At 35.0% G+C, this 24,069-nt stretch overlaps 1 protein-coding gene across 6 annotated transcripts in view; it reads right to left on the bottom strand.

Moving 5' to 3' along the window:
- The window catches only part of ST7L (suppression of tumorigenicity 7 like), a 219,636-nt gene that overhangs the window by 177,695 nt on the left and 17,872 nt on the right, over positions 1–24,069 (bottom strand). For all 6 annotated transcript variants that reach the window (XM_047869329.1, XM_047869327.1, XM_047869325.1 and 3 more), the window contains exons 6-11: positions 23,292–23,370; positions 13,768–13,922; positions 12,168–12,265; positions 11,783–11,897; positions 9,068–9,140; positions 7,761–7,863 (exon numbers count right to left, since the gene is read on the bottom strand). In XM_047869329.1, the coding sequence (XP_047725285.1) occupies positions 7,761–7,863; positions 9,068–9,140; positions 11,783–11,897; positions 12,168–12,265; positions 13,768–13,922; positions 23,292–23,370 (623 nt within the window). The remainder of the gene's footprint in view (positions 1–7,760; positions 7,864–9,067; positions 9,141–11,782; positions 11,898–12,167; positions 12,266–13,767; positions 13,923–23,291; positions 23,371–24,069) is intronic.

Raw genomic sequence — 24,069 nt, 5'->3', positions numbered from 1 at the left:
TCACAATTTATCCATTTACTTGTTAATGCACATCTGGGTTGTTTCCAGTTTGGGGCTATCATGAATAATCAGAAGGTATGAAACATGTTCCATCCTTAAAAAAAGAAAAAAAAAGCCTGACATTTTCTTTTTTCTTTTTTTTAATGTTTATTTATTTTTTGAGAGAGAGAGAGAGACACAGAGTGCAAGGTAGGGAGGAAAAGAGAGAGGGAGACACAGAAACCGAAGCAGACTCCAGGCTCTAAGCTGTTAGCACAGAGCCCGACACAGGGCTTGAACTCACAGACCATGAGATCATAACCCGAGCTGAAGTCAGACACTTCACCGACTGAGCCACCGGAGTGCCCTTGACAATTTCTATAATAGCTGAAAGATACACAATCTTTTTCTTGTTTGGTAACTAAAAAAAATTTTGAACCAAAACCATAGCTAAGTAATAAAGAACAAGTCAAAAACCATGAAAACACATTGTTTTAATTTTTTGCTATTACTATCATAGTTACTGTACACAGAAATTCATTCAGTAGATTAAAAAAATCTGTACAATCAATATTAATGAGATATCTAAAGCAAATGCATAGCCTGAAGAGATTTATGTGATCTCTTTCTACTGCGTTTCTAATAGTTTCCAGCTTTAACAAACTGCACAGTCCGAGACCTATAGTCATTTCTGTTGTAGTTCTGTGGAAAGTTGCCCAAAAATCTTTCCTGCTAAAACAGCTTCATCCTATGTCATCTTACTGGTAAAAGTCATATAACATTTGGCAAATTTGCATAACAAATTTTTAAGAATAAAAGATTAATTAATTAATTAATTAATTAACTTAGTTACTTACAGGTCATTGTTCATTAGGGTAAATAAGTTATTACAACCCACAGCTTAAGTTTGAGGAAGAAAAATTAAAAAAAATTTTTTTTAAATGTTTATTTATTTTTTTGAGACAGAGAGAGACAGAGCATGAACGGGGGAGGGTCAGAGAGAGGGAGACACAGAATCTGAAACAGGCTCCAGGCTCTGAGCTGTCAGCACAGAGCCCGACGCGGGGCTCGAACTCACGGACCGCGAGATGATGACCCGAGCCGAAGTCTGAGGCTTAACCGACCGAGCCACCCAGGTGCCCCGAGGAAGAAAATTTCTAAAGCCTTTATTTTTTCTTGGCTTCAGGCTGAGAGGCAGGGATAGAGAGCATAAGTGGGGGTGGAAGAAAATCTGAATCTGTACATACTTCGTAACTTGTAAATCCCTCACAAAAACAGCCTTAAATACCAGAGCTCTTCTAGTTCATATAATACTAATGTTATTTAAGTGGGATATTATCCAAGTTGTTGGTCCTTAAAATTTCTCTAAAAAAAATAATAATTATCCTGTTTGAAAATATCCAGGTTAAAGTGTATATCCACAAACAGTAATGTAAGGTTATAGCACCACTCTACTTAGGTGGATTTTTTTTAAGTTTATTTATTTTTTAAAAAATTTTAACGTGTATTCATTTTTGAGAGATGGAGGGAGACAGAGTGTGAGTGGGGGAAGGGCAGAGAGAGAGGGAGACACAGAATCCGAAGCAGGCTCCAGGCTCTGGGCTGCCAGCACAGAGCCCGGTGTGGGGCTTGAACTCACGAACCATGAGATCATGACCTGAGCTGAAGTCGGGCACCTAACGGACTGAGCCACCCAGGCGCCCCATTTATTTATTTATTTTGAGAGAGACAGGACAGTGTGAGCAGGGGAGGGGTGAGAGAGAGAGAGAGAGAGAGAGAGAGAGAGAGAGAATCTCAAGGAGGTTCCACAATGTCAGCACACAGCCTGATGCGGGGCTCGAACTCCTGAACCGTGAGATAGTTGGATATTTTGATAGAGTTGGCTTTGACATTTAGTTGAGGGGACATGTGTAAATTTCTACCTACAGATAAAAATGACTTAATGTTAAAGTATAGGGGCATCTGGGTGGCTCAGTCGGTTAAGCAGCTGACTTCAGCTCGGGTCAAGATCTTGTCATTCATAAGTTCAAGCCCCACGTCGGGGTCTGTGCTGACAGCTCAGAGCCTGGAGCCTGCTTCAGGTTCTGTGTCTCCCTCTCTATCCCTTCCCCACTTGCACTCTGTTTCTCTCTTTCTCTCTCTCAAAAATAAATAAACATTGAAAAAAAATTTTTTTAAAGGTTAAAGTATATACACAATATATACTAGTTGAATATGGTTATATTTAAGTTATACATTGTAGTTTTATTGAGACACAAAATTCATCATTGTAAGTATACAGTTCAAAGATTTTCAGTAACTTTGTATGGTTGTGCAATCATCACCACCAAAAGTTTCCTCATGTCTGTGTGCAGTCAATCCATACTTCTACTTCAGCTCCAGGGAAACACTGATCTGCTTTTCTGTCTACAGTCTTCCCTGCTTGAGAAATTTCATATTAATGAAATCATATATGTTGTCTTTTGTGTCTGGTTTCTTTCACTTAGCATGAAGCACTTGAGGTCCATCTATGTTGTTATATGTACTTATAGTTTGCTCCTTTTTAGTACTAAGAAGTGTTCCATTACATGGAGATACTACAATTTACTTGTTCATTTACTTGTGTTTGACTGTTTCATGTTTTTGGCTATTGTGCATAATACTACGATTAACACTTGCACACAAGTCTTTGTGTAGACCTAGGTTTTCCTTTCTCTTGGGTAGATACCTAGGAATGAAATGGATGGGTCATATGGCAAGTGTATGTTTAACTGCAAAATTGTTTCCAAAGTAGCTATACTATTTTATATACCTAGCAGGAATGTACACAGTTTCTCCATATTCTTGCCAACAGTTGATTTTGTTGGTCTTTGTGAGTATAGCCATTTGAGTGGGTATAAAGTAGTACCATATTGTGCTTTTAATTTGCATTTCCCCAATGACCCATGATGCTATCTTCTGATGTGATTATTAGCTATACATATATCTTCTTTGGTGAAGTGACTATTCAATCCTTTACCCATTTTTTTCCCCTTTACTCATGTTTTAAATAAGTTTTTTGTCCTCTTATTGAGTTGTAAGAGTTCTTTCTGAGTTCTGGATACAGAACTTCAACAGTATATGACTTGCAAATGTTTTCCCCCAGTCTTTGGCTTTCCATTTTCTTAATGATGTCTTTTGAAGAGCAAATGTTTTAAGAAGTCCAATTTATCAATTTTTTCTTTTATGGAGCATGATTTTGAAGAAATCTTTGCCTAACCTAAGGTCACAAAGCTCGAAGTTTTATAATTTTACCTCTTATATTTAGATCTATGATCCATATTGAGTTCCTTTTTATATTTGGTATGAAGGAAGGGTCTGGGTCCTTTTTTTTCTCCATATTGATTGTTCCAGCACCATAGAAAATACTATCCTTTCCCACTGAATTGCTTGGGAACTCTCGTTGAAAATCAACTGATCATTATGTGAGTTTGTTTCAGGATTCTCTATTGTCTTCTATTGACCTACATTTCAATATTTATGCCAATATTATACTATTTTAATTACTGTAGCTTTAAAAATGTCTTAAAATTGGGGCACCTGGGTTGGGGGTCCAACTTCAGCTCAGGTCATGATCTTACAATTCACGAGTTCAAGCCCTGCCTCTGGCTCTATGCTGACAGCTCAGAGCCTGGAGCCTGCTTCCGATTCTGTGTCTCCCTCTCTCTCTGCCCCTCCCCTGCTCGTGCTCTGTCTCTCTCTCAGAAATAAATAAACATTAAAAAAATTTTTTTGAATGTCTTTTTTTTTTTTTTTTAATTTTTTTTTTCAACGTTTATTTATTTTTGGGACAGAGAGAGACAGAGAATGAACGGGGGAGGGGCAGAGAGAGAGGGAGACACAGAATCGGAAACAGGCTCCAGGCTCTGAGCTGGCAGCACAGAGCCCGACGCGGGGCTCGAACTCCCGGACCGCGAGATCGTGACCTGGCTGAAGTCGGACGCTTAACCGACTGCGCCACCCAGGCGCCCCTGAATGTCTTAAAATTGGATAAATTTGGGTGAATTCCAACTTTGTTCTCCTTTCTCAAAATTGTTTTGGCTATTTTAGGTCTTTTGAATTTTCATATCAATTTTAGGATGAGTTTGTGAATTTCTACAAACAAGCCTGATAAGATTTTAATAGGAATTAGATTGAATCCATAGATCAATTTGGAGACAACTGTGGTCTTAACAATACTGAGTCTTCTAATCCACAAACATGGAACATATCTCCATTTATTTAGGTCTTCTTTAATTTCTTGTGTGTGTGTTCAAGATAAAAAAAAAAAAGTATCCTCTAAAAGCATTATAGATTATCTAGAGCAGATTCAATCTGGATATATTATCTATCCAACAATTTAATTTAATTAGGGCAATGCCTAGGATTTCTACTACCCTCCCTTGTACCCAAGTGCCTCCATCAGTAGTTTTGAAGACCAATGCACAATGCACAACATCAGAATTGTTACTGCTGAGAATACACTTTGTATGAGAGGATTTGTGAAACAGAAACCAAGTCCACAACTACAGGGTATACATGGTCCATATTTTGTTATTCTTAGTGAGAATTAAATAAAATTTTTAGACATCTTAGTGATGTATTTAATTTGAATAGTTCGGTTAATAACAATTGCTTATCTTCTCACACAGGAAGATTTCCATCCCATCCTGGATAATAATGATACAAATCACTTCTGAAACGTTGACTGTGTGTCAGGCCTTCTTCTAAGCTCTTGAAGGATATGAACTCATCTAATCTCAATTAATAACTCTGAGGGATAAGAAATATTATTCCCATTTTACACATGAGGTCACTCAAGAGAAGCTAAGTAACCTGTCCAAGGTTATACAGCTAGGAAGTAGTGGAGCCAGAATTCAAACGTAGGCAGTTTAGTTGCAGAATCCATGCTCTTAACCACTCTGCAACATGAGAGAACAGAGCATTTCATTTGGAGTTATTTTCAGACCTCTGCTTCCAGTAATGGAACACTGGGTAATTCAAATCAACCCTCTCAGACAACTAGAAAAGCTGAACAAAATATTTTAAAAAATCCAATCAAATGCATCAGAGAATTCACAAAGGGTAAGGAATTAGCAGCCCACAGTCTAAAGAAGGCAAAAATTGGAGAAGTAAACCACATTTGGGGCTTCTTTTACCATAGAGACGTTTGCCAATTTTGGACAAGATGGCAAAGAGGCTGTTCAAACTTTCTGCCCGTTTTATAAGGCTAAAGGAACAAAAGTCAGGAGTTCAAGGTATGTCAAGAGTGAAGGCCCTGGTAAAACGCTCAGGGTTGGATTGGCATCCAGAACGGCTGCATCCTAGGAATAGGGGTGAACCAGATACAAACCCAAACTTTCATGGGCTACAGCCCAGTTTCTAGTCATCTAGGTAGACCAGAAAATATCAATCCCTGAAACTGAATTAAGGTGATTCTGTCCTGCTAATTGCTTCTCCTAGGCATCTAAGAGCAAATAAAATCCTCTCCGAAGGAAGATATTGTTATCTGAGGTTTCAAGTTATTTCTGCAATTTTTTCAGGTAAAATATCAGATACATAGTCAAAGAAAATCAGGCATCAGAGAAGACAAGAAGAACATAATGTAGCAGAAAAAAAAAAACCACATTATAGAAACAGACACAGAAGTTCCAGATATGGGGATTATCAGAAAAAGACTTTAAGATAACTACTTTAAACTATTTTCACAGAGATAAAAGACTATACTTTAAATTTTGGCAGAGAATTAGAAACTATAAATAGCAAAGGAGATGTGAAAAATAAACAGAAATTCAAGAACTGACAAATGTTTCAAAGGAGTGAAATCATACAGAGTATATTCTCTGGACATAATGCAATCATGCTAGAAATCATTGATAAAAAGATAATCTTCGCATGTTTGGAAATTAAGAAATAGCCAATTGGAATAAATGTATCTCTAAATCAAAGAGGAAATCAAGATGGAAATTAGAAAATATGTTGAATTAAATTATACACAAAATATTACTATAGTATGCAGTTAAAATTGTACTTAGAGGTTTATAGACTTGAACAAATATATTAGAAGGAAGAAAGACTGAAACTAATGAGTTAACTTAAGTACTTATATAAAAAGATACAGGAAATAAAAAATAATAAAATGGAGCCAAAGTAAGTTGAAGAAAGGCCATAAAGAGCAGAAATGAATGAACCAGAAAATAAACAGTAGAGCAGATTGTCAAAGCCAGAGCTTGGTTCTTTGCAGAGACTAACAAAATTCATAGATCGCTGGGGAATATGGTCAAGAAAAAAAAATGGTAGCCAGTGTTAGGAACTAAATAGTAGATATCACAACTGATCCTGCAAACATTAACAAGATAATAAAAGGATTTTATGAAATCTTTATGCCAATAAATTCTAATGAAATAAATTCCTAGAAAAATACAACTTAACAAAAACCAACACAAGAAGAATGAGGAAATTTGAATAGTTATGAAATACAGAAACTAAATTTATAATTCACCTATTAAAGAAATGAAATTTGTAATGAAAATCCTTCTCACAAAGGAAACTCCAGAATCAGATGGCTCTATCAACAAATTCTCTCGATTATTTAAGACAGAAATAATTCTAATTTTACACAAATTATTCCAGAGAATTTAAAAACACAGAGACCACTCCTAACTTATTTTATAAAGCCAACAATGAAAAGTACAGGCCAAAAACATAAGAAAAGAAGAAAGTGAACATAATTAAGGTCACAACAGTGGTTACCTTTAAGCAGGAGGGAAGGAAGCATAGTTTCTGGGGGATGGCAAGGTGGTTCTTGACCTCAATGGTAGTTTTCACTCATTTGCTTTATAATAAGTCATTAAGATCCACATTTCTGCTTTTTACACTTTGATATATATGTAATACAATTAAAAATAAAATTTAAATTTATGGGACCAGTGTCACTTAATAAGAGAATGGTATGAATATTTGTTGACTGTCATTCTTAAATTTCAGTAATTTTCTTAACTCTATACTTACTCTAAGAGACTTACAACTTCAATTTCTTGGAGATTATCTTTTAGAGATTAATCTCTTTAATGTTTACTTGCTTCCAAATTCCATTAACGTACATTATACTGGAATCAACAGTTATAATTACATTTGGTAACAGATGCATATATTCTTGAATATTCTATAGTTCCTAACATGGAGCATTGCTTTTAAAACCCCAAATTTAATCTCGAGTGATAAGACACAAAGATTAACCAATAATCTGTATGTCTGCAAGGTGTATAATATAAAGACAAACGAGATGGGTATAGTTTCATCTGGGACTAAATAAACATCAACTCAGCAGTTTTTCTGGGAACTTCCACATCTGTTTCCTATCATTGATTATTTTAATCTATTTGTCTTCAGTCTTTGTCTATCCCTAGTTCAAAAACCCAGGCATCTGTCTAGAAGTAAAAAGCTTTTACAGTAACAGGAAATTTGATTTAATGATCTGAAAAATGAATGATCCTTTATTAAGACCATGCCATTTTATTTCTTCTCTATAACTAAAGTAAAAGGAACAGCTAGGTGAATACAATTCAAATTTTATTTTGAAAGCAATTACAAAGCCTAGAGTGAACTCCTGCTCCTATTCACCTTGTTAAATGCCTTTTAACATCCCCCTTATAGTGACTATCAAAATATAACAGACTAAAACAATTCTGACTCAAATTATGGAGACCCAAATTTGGTCTACATACTTTCATGAATTTGATAAACTTAAATAAAAGTAGTAGTTTCATCATAAAATTTCTCACTTTTGGAACATGAGGATTAAATTCCACAGCTCTATGAATTGCTTCCACAGCATTAATTTCTGCCATGCTTAGCCCTCTTCTGGAGGCTGTTTCAGGACAGAATCTATAAGAAAACCACAAAATGAACAAATGAATGTAAAAATCCATGATTTTGATCATAATCTAACTTCCTGAATCAGGGGTTTCTGGTGATGGCCAAAGACAAAGCCAAATAACTAGTAAACGTGAAAGTAAAGCCTTTATTTAGTTTAACATATAAAGAAAAGCAGCATAAGCAATGGAAATCCTCAAATTTAGGTAAGGAAAGCCTTCGAAGTCCATTGAAGGCACACTCTGGGAAAGGCAGTAGATATAAAATGCTACACAGGGACATCCAGAGAGTCTCATGAAATGGAAGTACATTGTTATTAAATTTTCACTGAGAGGAAAGAGTAATATTCCATTCTAATTTATATCAAGGCATAGTAATCTAAGGTGAAAAAAATGGTTGCCATTTGGTTGGTTTCTGAAAATTTTATCTGTGGAATAAAGAGAAATTCATTAAGGGCAGCCCAAAGGATAAAGATAAACAGAATAACTTGAAATTATAATCTCAGAACAGATAGTATGAAACTATTTCCCCACCACACACCTTATCAGTACCATTATAGCTACTCTCTGTACTTTCTAGCATTGCTTTAAGCATTTAACACACACAATCCTCACACACCCATGCTTTATTCTCACTTTACAGAGAGGAAGAGACTCAAACTGATTAACATGCCCAAAGTTCCACAGCTGGTATGCAGTAGACTTTGAATTGGAATCCAGGATTAGTATAGCTCTAAAAACCTTGCTTTTTCCACTACACTAGTAAGAAGCCTCACAAGATCAAGGGTTATTCAAAAGGAAGTAGAGAGGAAAAAGCATTGTTTAAAGTCGGTGGTGAATCTGTTTCCGATTCTGTGTCTCCCTCTCTCTCTGCCCCTCCCTCGTTCATGCTCTGTCTCTCTCTGTCCCAAAAATAAATAAAAACGCTGAAAAAAAAAAATTTATAAAGTCGGTGGTGAAAAACATAACAGTTTCCCCTGCTATCTGTGAGTGTTTCTATCAAACCTTTCCTTAAGCTGGAATGGCATAAAGTGAAGAAGCAATTACCTTTTCATGAAAGTGAGAATCCTGTTTGGATTTCTTTCGGTTAGTGAACACATATATTAATGCAGGTCTCTTGCAAAAGCGAGGTGGCATAAAGTAAACTTTCAGACAGCAGGAGAAACCCATGTTGAGTTTAGCAGTCTTTCTAAATTACTGTAGTTTTCATTACTTACTTATCTGAAACAGTCCTTGTCTTCAATAGTGCTGCTGTGTAACAGATTGCTGCTGACTTTGGAAGGCTTATATCTGTAATTGTAATTTTCAACTCAGGTAAGAATTACAAAACATATCTTAAGACATTTTTAATAAGAATAATTCATGATACAAAATCAACAGATGCAACACAGTAGTAGAAGCATGTGGACATGTAGTTAGACACGCAGACCTGAGTTTTAATCCTGATTCTAGTATTTACTAGCTATGCATCCTTGAACTAGTAGCAACTTCTTTAACCTTTAACCTTAGTTTTCTCTTCTCAGAATAGAGAAGTAATACTTTTCTGGCAGAGAGTAAATTAAATTATGTCTGTGAAAGCCCTCATACAATGGTGAAAAGCACTCAACAAATGTTTATGCTATGCTTACATAGGAGTATTCAGGGAAAAACATTTAGTTATAGCTGGAAATACTGAAAATTCCACCTTTCACAGAGAAAAACTAAGATTAAAAAAATAGAAATACTTAATAGTAGTTAAATCCAGGTAATACAACAGATGATTTTAATTCTTTCTCCTTACAATATTTCTGTATTTTCTACATTTTCTTAAATGACTTTTTAAAAAAATTAAAAAATTAATCAGGAATTATAATATAATTAGTTATATAAATCCTTTCTTAAAGAATGCACACGGGCGCCTGGGTGGCGCAGTCGGTTAAGCGTCCGACTTCAGCCAGGTCACGATCTTGCGGTCCGGGAGTTCGAGCCCCGCGTCGGGCTCTGGGCTGATGGCTCAGAGCCTGGAGCCTGTTTCCGATTCTGTGTCTCCCTCTCTCTCTGCCCCTCCCCCGTTCATGCTCTGTCTCTCTCTGTCCCAAAAATAAATAAACGTTGAAAAAAAAATTTTTTTTATAAAAAAAAAAAAAAAAAGAATGCACACAATAATGTTATCAGGGAAGTAGGACTTGAGGACCTTGAGTTTTATTTTATTTTATTTTAATTTGTTTTAAATTTTTTTAGCGTTTTTTTGTTTTTGTTTGTTTTATTTTTGAGAGAGAGAGACAGAACATGAACGGGGGAGGGGCAGAGAGAGAGGTAGACACAGAATCCGAAGCAGGCTCCAGGCTCTGAGCCATCAGCCCAGAGCGCAACGCGGGGCTCGAACTCACAGACCGCGAGATTGTGACCTGAGCTGAAGTCAGACGCTTAACCGACTGAGCCACCCAGGCGCCCCGAGGACCTTGAGTTTTAGATTCCAGAATTATACCAGCAAATAGAGAACTAAAGAAATAAATCTGTAGAGTGCCTGGGTAGCTCAGTTGGTTGAGCGTCCAGCTTTGGCTCAGGTCATGATCTCATGGCTTGTGAATTCAAGCCCTGCATCAGGCTTGACAGCTCAGAGCCTAGAGCCTACTTCCAATTCTGTTGCCTCAATCTCTGCCTCTCCCCGGCTTGCACTCTCCCTCTCTCAAAAATTAATAAACATTAAAAAAAGAAAGAAAGAAAGAAATTTGCTTTTAACTTCTACAAGATTCTAGAACAGTAAAAACTCCAGAATCATAAAATCAACTGAAAACACAGAAGCATATCTAAGTTGTTAGTTTTATTTTGAATGAATCAGGTCCTATCTGATTTTTAGTATTTGGTTCCTAAGCTTGGTCATGTAAGTATCATAAGCAGGCCATGTACCCAATAAATTACATATGGAAAGAATTTCTCACAAATTTCTTCATGAGCCTACACTATTGTGAAGCACTTCCTAAGAATTCCAGATGTTTCAAAGAAATAAATTTCTCTTTCCAAGGGTAACACATTTCAAACTTTCCAAGTCATGGGGATTCCCAAACTAATGGATAGGAACTTATAACAGAACAAGGATGAATAAGTGACTTGTACATGCTCTGTTACAGTAAAAGATATGACCAGAAACATTATGCTATGCTTCTTAAAAATTCTCCCAACTCCATTTGTGGTGAACTGTCACTGTTTAGTATAATAATAAATAGCCAATACATACTGACTTTTTAGTATTGGAAGACTAGTAAACAAAGAAATGGAACACCTGGATTTAAGTGCAGGCTTACCACTTACTGGCTGGGAGACCTTACCCAATTACTTACCTTCTTCAACTCTACAGTTTCCTTGTTTCACGAACAAAAGCAAAAAAAAAAAAACAAAACTTGTCCTACCACTTCACAAGAGTATTATACAGATATGAAATAAATTACACTTTGTAATCAAAAAGCATTTTAAAAATGTTATTCTGAATTACTCATGCAACTTGTTAACGGTCTCTGATAGTCCAAAACAAATAAGGCACCATCCTATGTCTACGGCACCCCATACTTTTCCAATTATCTCACCTAACACACTATGCTTCAATACAACTACTATTCATTTGTCTGTATGTTCTTTGCTAAACTGTAAATCCTACAAGGACTAAGTCCATGTCTTCTCATTCACCACTGTATTCCAAGTGCCTCACTCCTATTGGGTGCTGAATAAACAAATGAATAAATCTTTACAGAAGAAAAGTTCCTCCCTGCAGGCTTTTGCTCCCAAAAGTCCTGATAAAGAAAGTACTTAATATAACTGTATCCATGGATTCTAAATACTGACTGTTTAGAATAGGAAGAGAAAATCAAAGAAATACCAGAACAGAATCATATTTATGATTACATAATTGAAAAAATATTTTAACCATGCTATCAACTAAGTCAATTATCACTCACCATCATATTTTGCTAGGACTGCCTGAACATCTGCATAGGCCTGTAATTCTAAAAGTGATTCTAGGAGATTCTCATGGATGTTCAACATGGTAAGAGGAGGAAATTCTTTCATCAGCTGTACATTAAAAGGAAAAAAAAGATTAAAATTATAGCAAAGGAACTCAACAGAGCTGAATCTGATTCATTAAAGTAGAAATTCTTTAGTGTCTTAACAAAACTGTGAAGACTCAACCCTTAAGAAATGTACGTATATTAAATAAATATCTTGTTATAAAGACTACCATTTAAAAAATAATGATTTTGCATTAAAATAACTGGCAACTTAAACCACATTTTCAGTTTTTCAAGGAAAAATTATAAACATCCAATCATCAAATTTACTTACATCTCTCATTATTTTTACTGCTTCTCTTATTCTTCCTAATTTTCTTGCACACATTGCTAATCTTCTTTTAATATATACCAGTACATTCGTATCTCTTCCTATTAAAAAAAAAAATGACACAGCTATCACTTTGTATTATGACCTACTATTTCATTAACATATTATCCATTAATTTTATTGGCTTACCCTGGAAGCTTCAATTAAAATTAAATTGTTTCCAAATGGAATGATTATTGAATTTGGGTGATGAACATTGAATGAGAGTTCATTATGCTATTTTTGTGTATGTGTGAAGTTTTTTATGGTAAAAGCTTAAAATCTTTCTATATATACAGAATTACTTTTGCCTCTAACAGTAAGTAATCTGAGTACATTATAAATTAATTTGTGTATACTCGACAAGTATATTTTAATATTAACATAGAAGAAATATATACATTAAATAGAAAAAATAAATCTAACCTATTGAGTTTCTGCGTAAACAACCTATTATTTTAACATTCTCTATTGTTTTAACTGATAAAATATGTTCAAAACAAAATTTCCATGGCTAGAGTGAACTTTTGCTCAACAGCTAGTAACTAACAAACTATAAAACTATTTCTAGAAAGAGCTAACAAATATTTCTGTAAGTACCTCATAATCATATTTGAGATTATACAAAGACAAATGGCATGGCTTTTTCACAGATGTAGTTTCATTAGTTCCAGACTGCAAAATTATATATTCCCACAGTTGTATGCCATAACAACATACATTAACGAAACATACTGTACACATCAATATTTAGTTTGGAGAGAAAACATTATCCAAATTTTAATTTCCACAAACAAAAGATTTAGAACTTAACTGCTAGCAGATAATACATTATGTAAACATATTTCAATTTATTGCCCATAATCTGCCAAAATCATTAAACTAAAATGCTCTGGCCACAAAAAATAGCAGGAAGCAACAGCACTACAGATTCTAACATCTTTGGTGGAAGTATCTCAATCACAGCTGAGAGAGTATCCCTAAGAGTGGAAAGAATTTCAGTTGCTATGGCCCATATGCTCTCAAACACATCATAGAGAAAAGTCAAAGAAAGAATCAATGCCAAGTGTAAGGCTGAATTTTTATACCAAAGGGCTGACTCCCTGGCACTCTGTGGAGATACATACAGTCTGAAGAGCAAACCAAATGATGTACTTTCACCATTGCTTGGGGTAAGGGTGAGGATAAAGGTAATACCTGCTTATCGTTACTAGAATGGTCTCCTGAATCTTGAATATTTTTGAGCTGTATTTCTCCAATGACCAACCCAGTTTTCACATGAAATAAATTACTGTTAAGTCTAAGAGCAGCACATCTCTCAATAACCAGAGCACATCTGTTCCCTTCTGTAAGCATTCTCTAGCTAATGCATATTTGTCTTGCTGGCTTGTAGACATTATGAATACATTAGCTATCTCTTCTGAAAAGAAGCTAACCTCGAAATAGTAAGGATTTTTTTGTGTGTGTTTTTGTTTTTGTTTTTTTACTTATTGTTGTTTGTGTCTTAAACATAAATGAGCCAATTTCAGGAGCTAAAAGGTAAAATCAGTTCAGATTTGCTTACTCAGTTGAGCTTCGTGCTGAGGACTTTGGTGCTGGCACTGCTGTGACCGCCTGTAAATTGTCTCTCCTGCCTTGAGTGCCTGTTTAAATAACCTTTCAGCATCCACAATAGTTGTTGCTTCTTCCTCAGCCAGTAGAACATATGCAGTGGCACAGCTATGAAGAAAGCAAGTAAGGCAATTTTAAGTAAAATGGTTAAGGCAAGTATTTTCTCTTGGATATGTCCCTTGGTTCTGCATCACATTTCCCTACCTTTACCTAGACTTTCCATCTCTTGGAGGAAAAAAAAAAAAACTTCACTCAGTACTTTATAATTTATTAGGGGTATATTGGTATATTTTTTGTGTGTTTCCTCAATTTTTCTCCTTTCCTACCTTTCTCCTCTTTATTTTCTATTTTACTTCTATATCCATTCTCTGTTTGTCCCATATTTTTCTTTTGGGAAAGGGGTAAGAAAGTAAGATATATAAAGAATTATGTAGAAAGCAGTTCAAGGGACTATGCATTCTAGTGGTCATGCCTACTCTTAGCCACTCTATACTGTTAATATCGATCTAATGAGGGCAGGTATGGAAGATGGTGAAGATTGAGAAGAAAGTCCCACAGCCAACTAGGCACTTTTAACATATGACTTAGAAACCGATCATTCCAGAAATAGCCCTTTTTCCCAACCCTGAGCCTTCCTTCTGCATGCTACCCCATCCTCTCTTAGACTTAACCACAATCATGTTGTGGCAAAACTCCCTTGGTCTGAATTCTAGTCTTTCCTCCTGCACTGTTGCTCATACTTGTCACACCCACACTCACTCTAAGTTTCTTCACCCTACTGAAACACAAAGATTTCTCTTTGTATCAATTAAGTCAAAAGCTGGCTAATAAAGAGAAATTAACCTGTTTGGGGGCAAAAAAAGAGAAAAAGTTTCCTTTCCATTTCCAGAAACAGCAAGTACATCTCTCCTGGACACAATATGCTAGTTATCTAAGCCTGCACTGTCAAGTACTGTAGTCATTACCACATGTAGTTACTGACCACTTGAAGTGTGCCTAATCTGAACTGAGATGGGAGGTCAGTGCAAACTGCACAATTGCTTTTGAAGACTTGGAAGAATATAAAATACTTTAAAAGTTTAAAAAATATATTGATTATACGTTAAAATAATATTTTAATATTTTGAATACAGCTTAAGAAGATATATTATTTAGGTTAATTTCACTTATTTCTTTTTACTTTTTAAATCTGGCTACCAGAAAATTTAAAGTTACTTATATGGATCATGTTATGTTTCTATTGAACAGTATTTAGGAAGAGAAGAGAAATTGTTGGTAAAACTACAAGACCAGGCATAAAACAAAAATGATGGCAAGGTAACTATCAAACAACTGGGGACAAGAAGGATCTTTTGAACGTATCAAATGGAAATTGGACTATTTCAGCATCCTTCGAATACTACACTAAATTGACTATATGATAATTTCACTCATCAACAGACATTTTGCTATTACATTATATTAGATTTCTCTGAAGCATTAGATATATTGCTGCTTTAAACGCTAGGCTCCCAAACTGCCATTCTAAACATAATTCAAATGCTTTTAAATAACAAAATAAAAGCACTTTTAAAAGATCTAGATAGGTATAAATTGATGGAGTAGAATCAAAATATGAATATAATTTTAAATTATAGCATAGCTATATGATAAAAAGAAGTTCTTTCCTCTCAGAGCTTTCTTGTATTTGTTCAAAAATATTTTTAATGGACATTTTAATACAGAAATTAATTTTATGAATATTGAAATAATTATTAGGAGTGTTGCTTTTTTTTAATTAATGTAAAATTCACATCACAAAATTAGCCATTTTAAAGTATGTCATCCACAGACTTTTAATATATTTACAAGATTCATTCATGTAGCATGTGGCTGTATTTCACTCCTTTTTATGACTGAATAATATTCCATTGTATAGATACACCACGTTCTGTTTATCCATTCATCATCACCTGATGGCCATCTGGGTTGGTTCCAGTTTGAGGCTATTATACTGCTGGGAACATCTGTTTAAAAGTTTCTGTTTGAACACCTGCTTTCAGTACTCTTCAGCATATGCCTAGCTGTGGAACTGCTGGGCGTATGATGGTTCTAGTTTTATCTTTTTGACAAACTACCAAACTGTTTTCAACAGTGGCTATACCATTTTACATTCCTACCTGCAATGTATGAGGGTTCTGATTTCTCCACATTTTTGCAAACATTTGGTATTTTCTGGAGGTTTTTGTTATACCCATCTTGTGAAGGGACATCTCATTGTTGCTTTCATTTTAATTTCCCTAGTGATGAATGATATCAACCACCTTTACATGTGCTTATTGGTCATTTATATATCTTCTTTGAAGAAATGTCTATTCAAATCCTTTGTTCATTTTTAATTGGGTTATCTTTTTGTTATTGAGTTGTTAACAGCTCTTGATATGTTCTGGATGCTAGACTCATCAAATATGGCTTGCAAACATTTTCTCTCATTCTGTGGGTTGTCTTTTCACTTTCTTGATAGTATCCTTCAATGCACAAAAGCTTTTAATTTTGATGAAGTCTAATTTACCTAATTTTTTTTTTTTGTTCTTGTTGCTTGTGTTTTTGGTGTCATATCTAAGAAACCATTGCCAAATCCAGTCTTGAAAATTTGCCCCTGTCTTCTTCTAGGAGTTTATAGTTTTAGCTCATAAATTTAGGTTTTTGATTAATTTTTAATTGTTTACGATGTGATGTAAGGGTTGCTTTTTTACGTAGTTATCCATTTGCCCAGTATCACTTAATGAAAAGACTATTCTTTCCCCCACGCAATGGTCTTGGCAACCTTGTCAGGGGCACTGGGTGACTCAACTGGTTAAGTGTCAGACTCTTGATTTTGGCTCAGGTCATGATCTCATGGTTTGTGAGAGTGAGCCCCACATTGGGCTCTAGGCTGACAGCATGGAGCCTGCTTGGGATTCTCTCTCTCCCTTCTCTCTGCCCTTCCCTGCTCACTCTCTCTCTTTCTCTCTCAAAATAAATAAATAAACATTTTTAAAAAATGGTCCTGGCACAAAAATCAATTGGCCATAAATGCATGGGTTTATTTCTGGACTCACAATTTGATTCCATCAACCTAGATGTCTATCTTTATTTAATTACTGCAGCTTCATAGTAAGTTTTGAAATCAGGAAGTGAGTTCTCCAACTTTATTCTTTTTCAAGATTGTTTTGGCTCTTTGAGGGCTCTTACAATTCCATGTGAATTTTAGGATCGGCTGGTCCATTTCATAATCATGGCTACTGAAATCCTGACAGGAATTGTACTGAATTTGAAGATCAGCTTGAGGAGTGCTGCTATCTTAACAATATTAAGTATTCCAACTCATGAACATGGGATGTCTTTCCATGTCTTCTTTAACTTTTTCAAAAATACTTCATCATTTTTAGTGTACAAATCTTGCACTCCTTGGTTAAATTTAATCCCGAAATATTTTACCATTTTTGATGCTATTATAAATGGAATTGTTTTTCAAATTTCTTTTACAGACTATCTACTATCAGTGTATAGATATATGACAGACATTAAGAAGGACTTGTTTCTGCCATTTCTTATTTGTTTTCTTTATGTCCTATAGACAATAACTTTGTTGAACTCTTTTGTTAGCTCTACCAGTTTTTTTGTGTGTGGATTCTTTGGGATTTCTACACATAAGATCATGTAATCTGTGAATAAAGTTTTACTTTTTCCTTTATGATTTGGAAGCCATTTCTCCCCCATTCTTACCAAATTGCACCGGCTAGCCCTTCCAGTCCAATGTTAAATAGAAGTGGCAGAAAGTGGCAGTTCCTTCCATTCCTGTCCTTTTTTTTTTTTTTTAGTGTTTTTACCATAAAATTGTGTTGGATTTTGTCAAATACCTTTTCTGCATCAATAGAGATGACCATGTGGTTCTCATTCTTTTTTCTATTAATGTGGTATCTTACACTGACTGATTTTCATATTTTTTTAAAAGTTTATTTATTTTGAGAGAAAGAGAGAGGGAGAGCAGGGGAGGGGCAGAGAGAGAGGGAGAGAGAATCTCCAACAGGCTGCACACCATCAGCATGGAGACCGACATGGGCTCAAACTCAGGAACTGTGAGATCACAACCTGAACTGAAATCAAGAGTTGGATGCTTAACTAATTGAACCACCCAGGTGCCCCCATATTTTTTTAAGTTTTATTTACTTAAGTAATCACTACACCCCACATGGGGCTCAAACGCATCATGAGATCAAGAGTCACGTGCACTTCTGACTGAGCCAGCCAGGAGCTCCTGATCTTCATATTTTAAACCACCCTTGCCTTCTTGGGATAAATCCCATTTGTTCATGGTATATAATTTTTCTGCTGGATTTTCTGTGCTAGTATTTTGGTGAGGATTTCTGCATCTGTATTCATAATGGACATTAACCTATAGTTTCTGTTTCTTGTGATGTCTTTGTTCGATTTTGGTATGAGGGCAATACTGGCTACACAGAATGAGTTAGGAAGAGTTACTTGCCTTCTATTTCTTTGAAGAGTTTAAGAACTGGTGTTATTTCTTCTTCAAGTGCTTGGTAGCATTTGCCAGTGAAGGGATCTAGTCCTGGTTGCCTTTGTTTGGAAGTTTTTAAATTATTGATTCCATCTCTTCGCTTGTTACAGGTCTATTCAGATTTTCCATTTCATCTTGGGTCAGTCTTGGTACTGTGTTGCTAGAAATGTGTCCATTTATCTAATTTGTATGCATATAATTGTTCACTGAATTCTCTTATGTTTTTCATTTCTATAAGGTCAGTAGTAATGTTCTCAGTTTCATTCTTAGTTTTAGTAATCTGAGTCTTATCTCTTTTTTAGTCTAGCTAAAAAGTTTGTCAATTTTGTTGATCTTTTAAAAAACCAACCTCTGGCTTCATTCTTTTTTTCTACTCTGTTTTGTTTATCTCACTCTAATCTTTGTTACTGACTTCTGTTTGTTGTTTAGTTAGCTCTTCATTTTCTCATTTCTTTTTTTCATTTTTTTAATTTTTATTTATTTTTAAAATTTACACCCAAGTTAGTTAGCATACAGTGCAACAATGATTTCAGGAGTAGATTCCTTAATGCCCCTTACCCATTTAGCCCATCCCCCATCCCATTTAAAAAATTTTTTTTAATGTTTATTTAATTTTCAGAGAGACAGAGGAGTGGGGAAGGGGCAGAGAGAGAGGGAGACACAGAATCCAAAGCAGGTTCCAGGCTCTAAGCTTTCAGCACAGGGGCCAACACAGGGCTTGAACCCATGAACTGTGAGATCATGCCCTGAGCCGAAGTCAGTTGCTGAACCAACTGAGCCACCTAGGCGCCCCCATCTTCTCATTTGTTAAGGAAGGTATAAAGTTTAAGTTATTGATTTGAGATCTTTTTTAGCTATTAATTTTTCTCTGAGCACTGCTTTCTCTGTGTCTCGTAAGTTTTGGTATGTTGTGCTTTCATTTTCACTCATCACAAAGTATTTTCCGATTTTTTCCTTGTGATTTATTCTTTGACTCATTGGTTAAAACTTGTGTAACTTCCACATATTCCAATATTGTGGAATTTCCAGATTTCCTTGTTGTTGATTTCTAATTTTATTAGAAAATATGGTTGCAGTGAATAGTTTATATAATTTCAATGTTTTGAAATTTATTGAGAATTGTTTATATCATAATATGTGATGCATCTTGGAGAATGTTCCATGTACACTTGAGATGAACATGTATTCCACTGTTGTTGGGTAGAGTACTATACAGATGTCTGTTAGGTCTAATTAGTTTATAGTGTTCTTCAAGTCTTTCATTTCATTGTGTATCTTTTGTCTAATTATTCTATCCACTATTGAAATTGCATGTTGAAGTTTCCAACTATTATTGTTGACCTGTCTATTACCTTCCTTCAATTCTGTCAGTTTTTGCTTCATATATTTTGGGGCTTTGTTATTAGATGCATGTAAGTTTAAAATTGTTGTGTATTCTTAATAAACTGAACCTCTTTTATCATTAGATAATGTAATTGTCTCATAAAAATTTTGTCTTGGGGCATCTCAGTTGGTTAATTGTCCGACTTTGGCTCAGGTCACTCCTGGTTCATGAGTTCAAGCCCCACATCGGGTTCTCCATGTAAGCACAGAGCCTGCTTTGGATCCTCTGGCCTCCTCCCTCTCTGCCCATCCCCTCCACTCTCAAAAATAACATTAAAAAATGTAAAAAAATATTTTTTGTCTTAAACTCTATTTTGTCTGATATTGGTTTAGCCATTGCAGCTCTCTTTTGGTTACTATTTGCATGAAAATCTTTTTCCATAATTTTACTTTCTACTTCTCTGTGTCTGTCTAAAATGAGTCTCTTATAGACAGCATATGATTTAACTATTTTTTAAATCCATTCTGCCAAAAAATGCCTTTCACTGGAGAGTTTCATCTATTACATTTAAGTAGTTAATGGAAAGGAAGGACTTGTTTCTACTATTTTCCTATTTGTTTTCTATATGTCCTTTTTTGTCCTTATTTCCTGAAGTAATTGTGTTAGGTATTTTCTAGCATACCATTTTGATTTCCTTGTCACTTCTTTTACTATGTTTTTTAGTTACTTTTAGGTGATTAACAATTAACAATTATATTTAACTTCTTAATTTACAGCAATCTAGTTTCAATTAATACTAACCTAGTTTCTATAGTATACAAAATTTTGCTCCTTCCCCCCCACCTTATGCTGTTATTGTCACAAATTACATTTTTATATACTGTACGTCCATTAACATAAATTTATAATTATTTACATTGTTGTCTTTTAAGTCGTATTGAAAAAAAAAAAAGAATTGCAAACCCAAAATATATTAACTTTTATATTTGCCTATGAAATTATTTTTACTGGTGTTCTTTGTTGCTTTGTGTAGAGTCAAGACTGTCTAATGTCCTTTAAGTTCAGCCTGAAAAACTCCTTTTAGCATTTTGCATAATTATAGGTCTACCAGCAATGAACTCTCAGTTTCTGTTCATCTGGGAATGTCTTAATTTCCCCTTCATTTTTGAAGGACAGGTTTGTTGTATATAGAGTCTGTAGTTAACAGTTTTCTTTCTTTCAGAATTTTGACTTTGTCATCCCACTGCCTTCTGGCTTCTATGGTTTCTGATGAGAAATCAGCTGTTAATCTTATTGAGGCTCCCTCATACATGATGAGTCACTTGTTTTTTGCTGCTTTCAGTAATCTCCCCTTGTCTATGGTCTCAATGTGAATGTCTCTGATTATATCTTACTTGGGGTTCACTGAGTTTCTTGGTCTTTGTTTCTAGATTTATTTCTACTTTTGTCCCTAGATTTCTTTCTAGATTTTGGTATCTTTATTGATATTCTCTAATGGTGAAACATTCTTCTCATGATTTCCTTTTGTTCTTTGTACATGGCTTTCTCTACCTCTTTGAGCATATTTAAAATATTTGATTTAAAGTTTTTATCTAGAAAGTCCAAAGTCTGGGCTTCCTCAAGAACAGTCTCCATTCCTTTCCTTTCTTTTCTTTGTATGGGATATATTTTGTTTCTTTCTATGTCTGGTAATTTTTCTGTTGAAAACTACAAATTTTGAATATCATACTCTAGCAACCCTAAAAATCAGATTTCCCCCTCCTCCCCGTGGCTTGCTGTTGTTGCCTGTTGCAGTTGTTTACTTGCTTAGTGACTTTTCTGAATTTTATGAAGTTTGTATTCTTTATCATATATGACCAGTGAAGCCTCTGCTCTGTTGCCTTATTTATCAGCCAGTGATGCGATAGAAACTGCCTTAAATACCTGGAACCAAAAACAAAACAAGAAAACCAAGTCTTTGCAGATTGGTTCTGTGTGTTGGGGCACACCTTCAACATTCAGTCAGGCATACAATTCTGCCTTAGCCTTTACTTTCTGTTTGTGCAGAACCTGAAATTTAGACAGAGCTTAGGGCCTTCTTAAGTCTTTTCTGAGCATATGCCCAACCTTAGGTATATGTGGGACGTTTGAGATTCCCAGGCATATGTGAGAGCTTGTGAAAGCCTTTATTTCCTAAAGTATCTAATTCCCCAACCTTTCCTCACAAGCTTTCTGATTTGTCTATTGTTTGCCCCAGCTGTTATCCCTTGCCCCCAGGGCAGCAGGAACTAATGCATTTGCCTTTAAACGTTTTCAACAAATTCCCCCCAGTGTAGCTGTGTGAATGCTGGGAGAGTTCAGAATTAACCCAAATAAAGACAAGCCTTTTAAGTTGGTCCTTCAGGGAACACCAGACAGGTCAAAATAAACAACCACAATTTTTTAAGAATAAAATCCATTCCACTTCCTCTGGTAGTTGGAACCTATAACCAAAATGAAGACTTTTTGTCTTCAAGCCTGCCCCACTGAGCTACGGAGTGGGGGATGGGGTCAGTGTAAGTTAAAACACCACAATGCTCTCTTATAGAAATTCGGCTGTTTTTTTTAATTGATTATGCATTCTCTAGGATGTTATAAACTTTTGATTAGTTTCTAGGGTTTCAATAAAGCTGATTCACTGCTTTTGGAGTTCCCCACACTGTGATTTTGCTCCACCTTGGAAAGGTCTTCTTAACAAGGATAATATATCTTGTTGCAGGATACAGGGGACAATGTTAAATTCACGTTATTCAGGAAGCATTTCTTTTTTTTTTTTTTTTTAATTTTTTTTTCAACGTTTATTTATTTTTGGGACAGAGAGAGACAGAGCATGAACGGGGGAGGGGCAGAGAGAGAGGGAGACACAGAATCGGAAACAGGCTCCAGGCTCCGAGCCATGAGCCCAGAGCCTGACGCGGGGCTCGAACTCACGGACCGCGAGATCGTGACCTGGCCGAAGTCGGACGCTTAACCGACTGCGCCACCCAGGCGCCCCTCAGGAAGCATTTCTTGATTAACCCTGACTAGGGCTGTATTTTTATTCCTGGCATTTATTCAGTATCAGATTAACACTTACTGATCTGCCCCACTTAAATATTATGATTTTACATTTTGCCTTTTCAAAATGTAGAGTTGATACAAAGAGCTATAAAAAATAAATGTTCTTAACATGAAAAAAAGTTAGAGCTACGTATCATTTATTTTGAATCCTCTTCTCATGCCTCTAATCCCATTAGCAACTAAAGTTCTCAGGACTGAATGAATGCTTTAAATGAATGACTTAAATGAAAAACAAAATTAATACAGGTGGCATAAGTATTTTAGTACTCTTTAACTATCAAGTATGATAACCAATTAGTTCAGCATTCTCCATTTAAAAAGTATTTCTAGGATAATTTCTATTCAAGAGCATACATAAGCTTGTAATTTAGGAAGCAAAGTACAGATGTGAACACTGCAAAATTTCTCTCTAGTATGCAAAATAAGGGGACTGGTAATGACTCCAAGTGTTTTAGGAACAGACAAAAGATAACATAAAATCATTTGCCTGGGTTTCCTTCAAAACAAACTTACTTTCCATATATTTCAAACTTACTCATTGTTTAATTCTAAAGCTTGATAGGCTGCTTTGATTCGAGCTGGAGGATTTCTTTCCCTCCATGCCTTCTGCATAACTGTAGGAAAAATATTTCAAAAAGTAGATGAGATGGTAAACATAAATAATCTTACTCAAAACATATGAAGAATGAGCTATGAAAGTAAACAAAACTTTAAATAACATGTTCTTAAACATAAGAAACAAGAAATTAGGGTGTTAGTTCACATTAATCTTATGAGAAATTCGCATTAATTTGGAAGCTTCACATACAATAAAAATATATTCTTTCTCTGATTTAAGTAACAACATATAAAGTGTTTAATCCATTTGATTGCATCATTATTATACATGAACATTTCTATTTCTAAATGCATATTGAGTCTGAGTGACATCAAATTATAATCAATATGAAATATTCTACTTTTTAAATCACTTTGCAAAGAGTCTATGGAACTGTTAAAATATACAAAACACTTAAAAAAAGGCTTTGTCTAACCAATGATTCAATGCAGGAACAATGTTTGAATTTGCATTTTGTATAAAAAGGTGGAAAAAGTAATTAATTTAGAATATTGTCCATTTGTGGAAAATGTCAGTCTCTACCAAGATTCAACAAAGCCTAAATGAAGATCTTTCTAGAATAACAATATTAGTTTTGCTACCAATTACTGTACCAAAATGAAAATTTCATAGTAATAAATACCAAATAAGATTTCATGCCAAAAAAATAAGTTTCTTAAAAATTAAATAAACAAATAAACAAAGTATATTCATG

This window comes from Prionailurus viverrinus, chromosome C1 (genome assembly GCF_022837055.1).
Source record: "Prionailurus viverrinus isolate Anna chromosome C1, UM_Priviv_1.0, whole genome shotgun sequence".
In the NCBI taxonomy this organism is placed as follows: Eukaryota; Metazoa; Chordata; class Mammalia; order Carnivora; family Felidae; genus Prionailurus; species Prionailurus viverrinus.
Note: the sequence above shows the minus strand (reverse complement) of the source record. Positions and strands in the feature narration are given on the sequence as shown.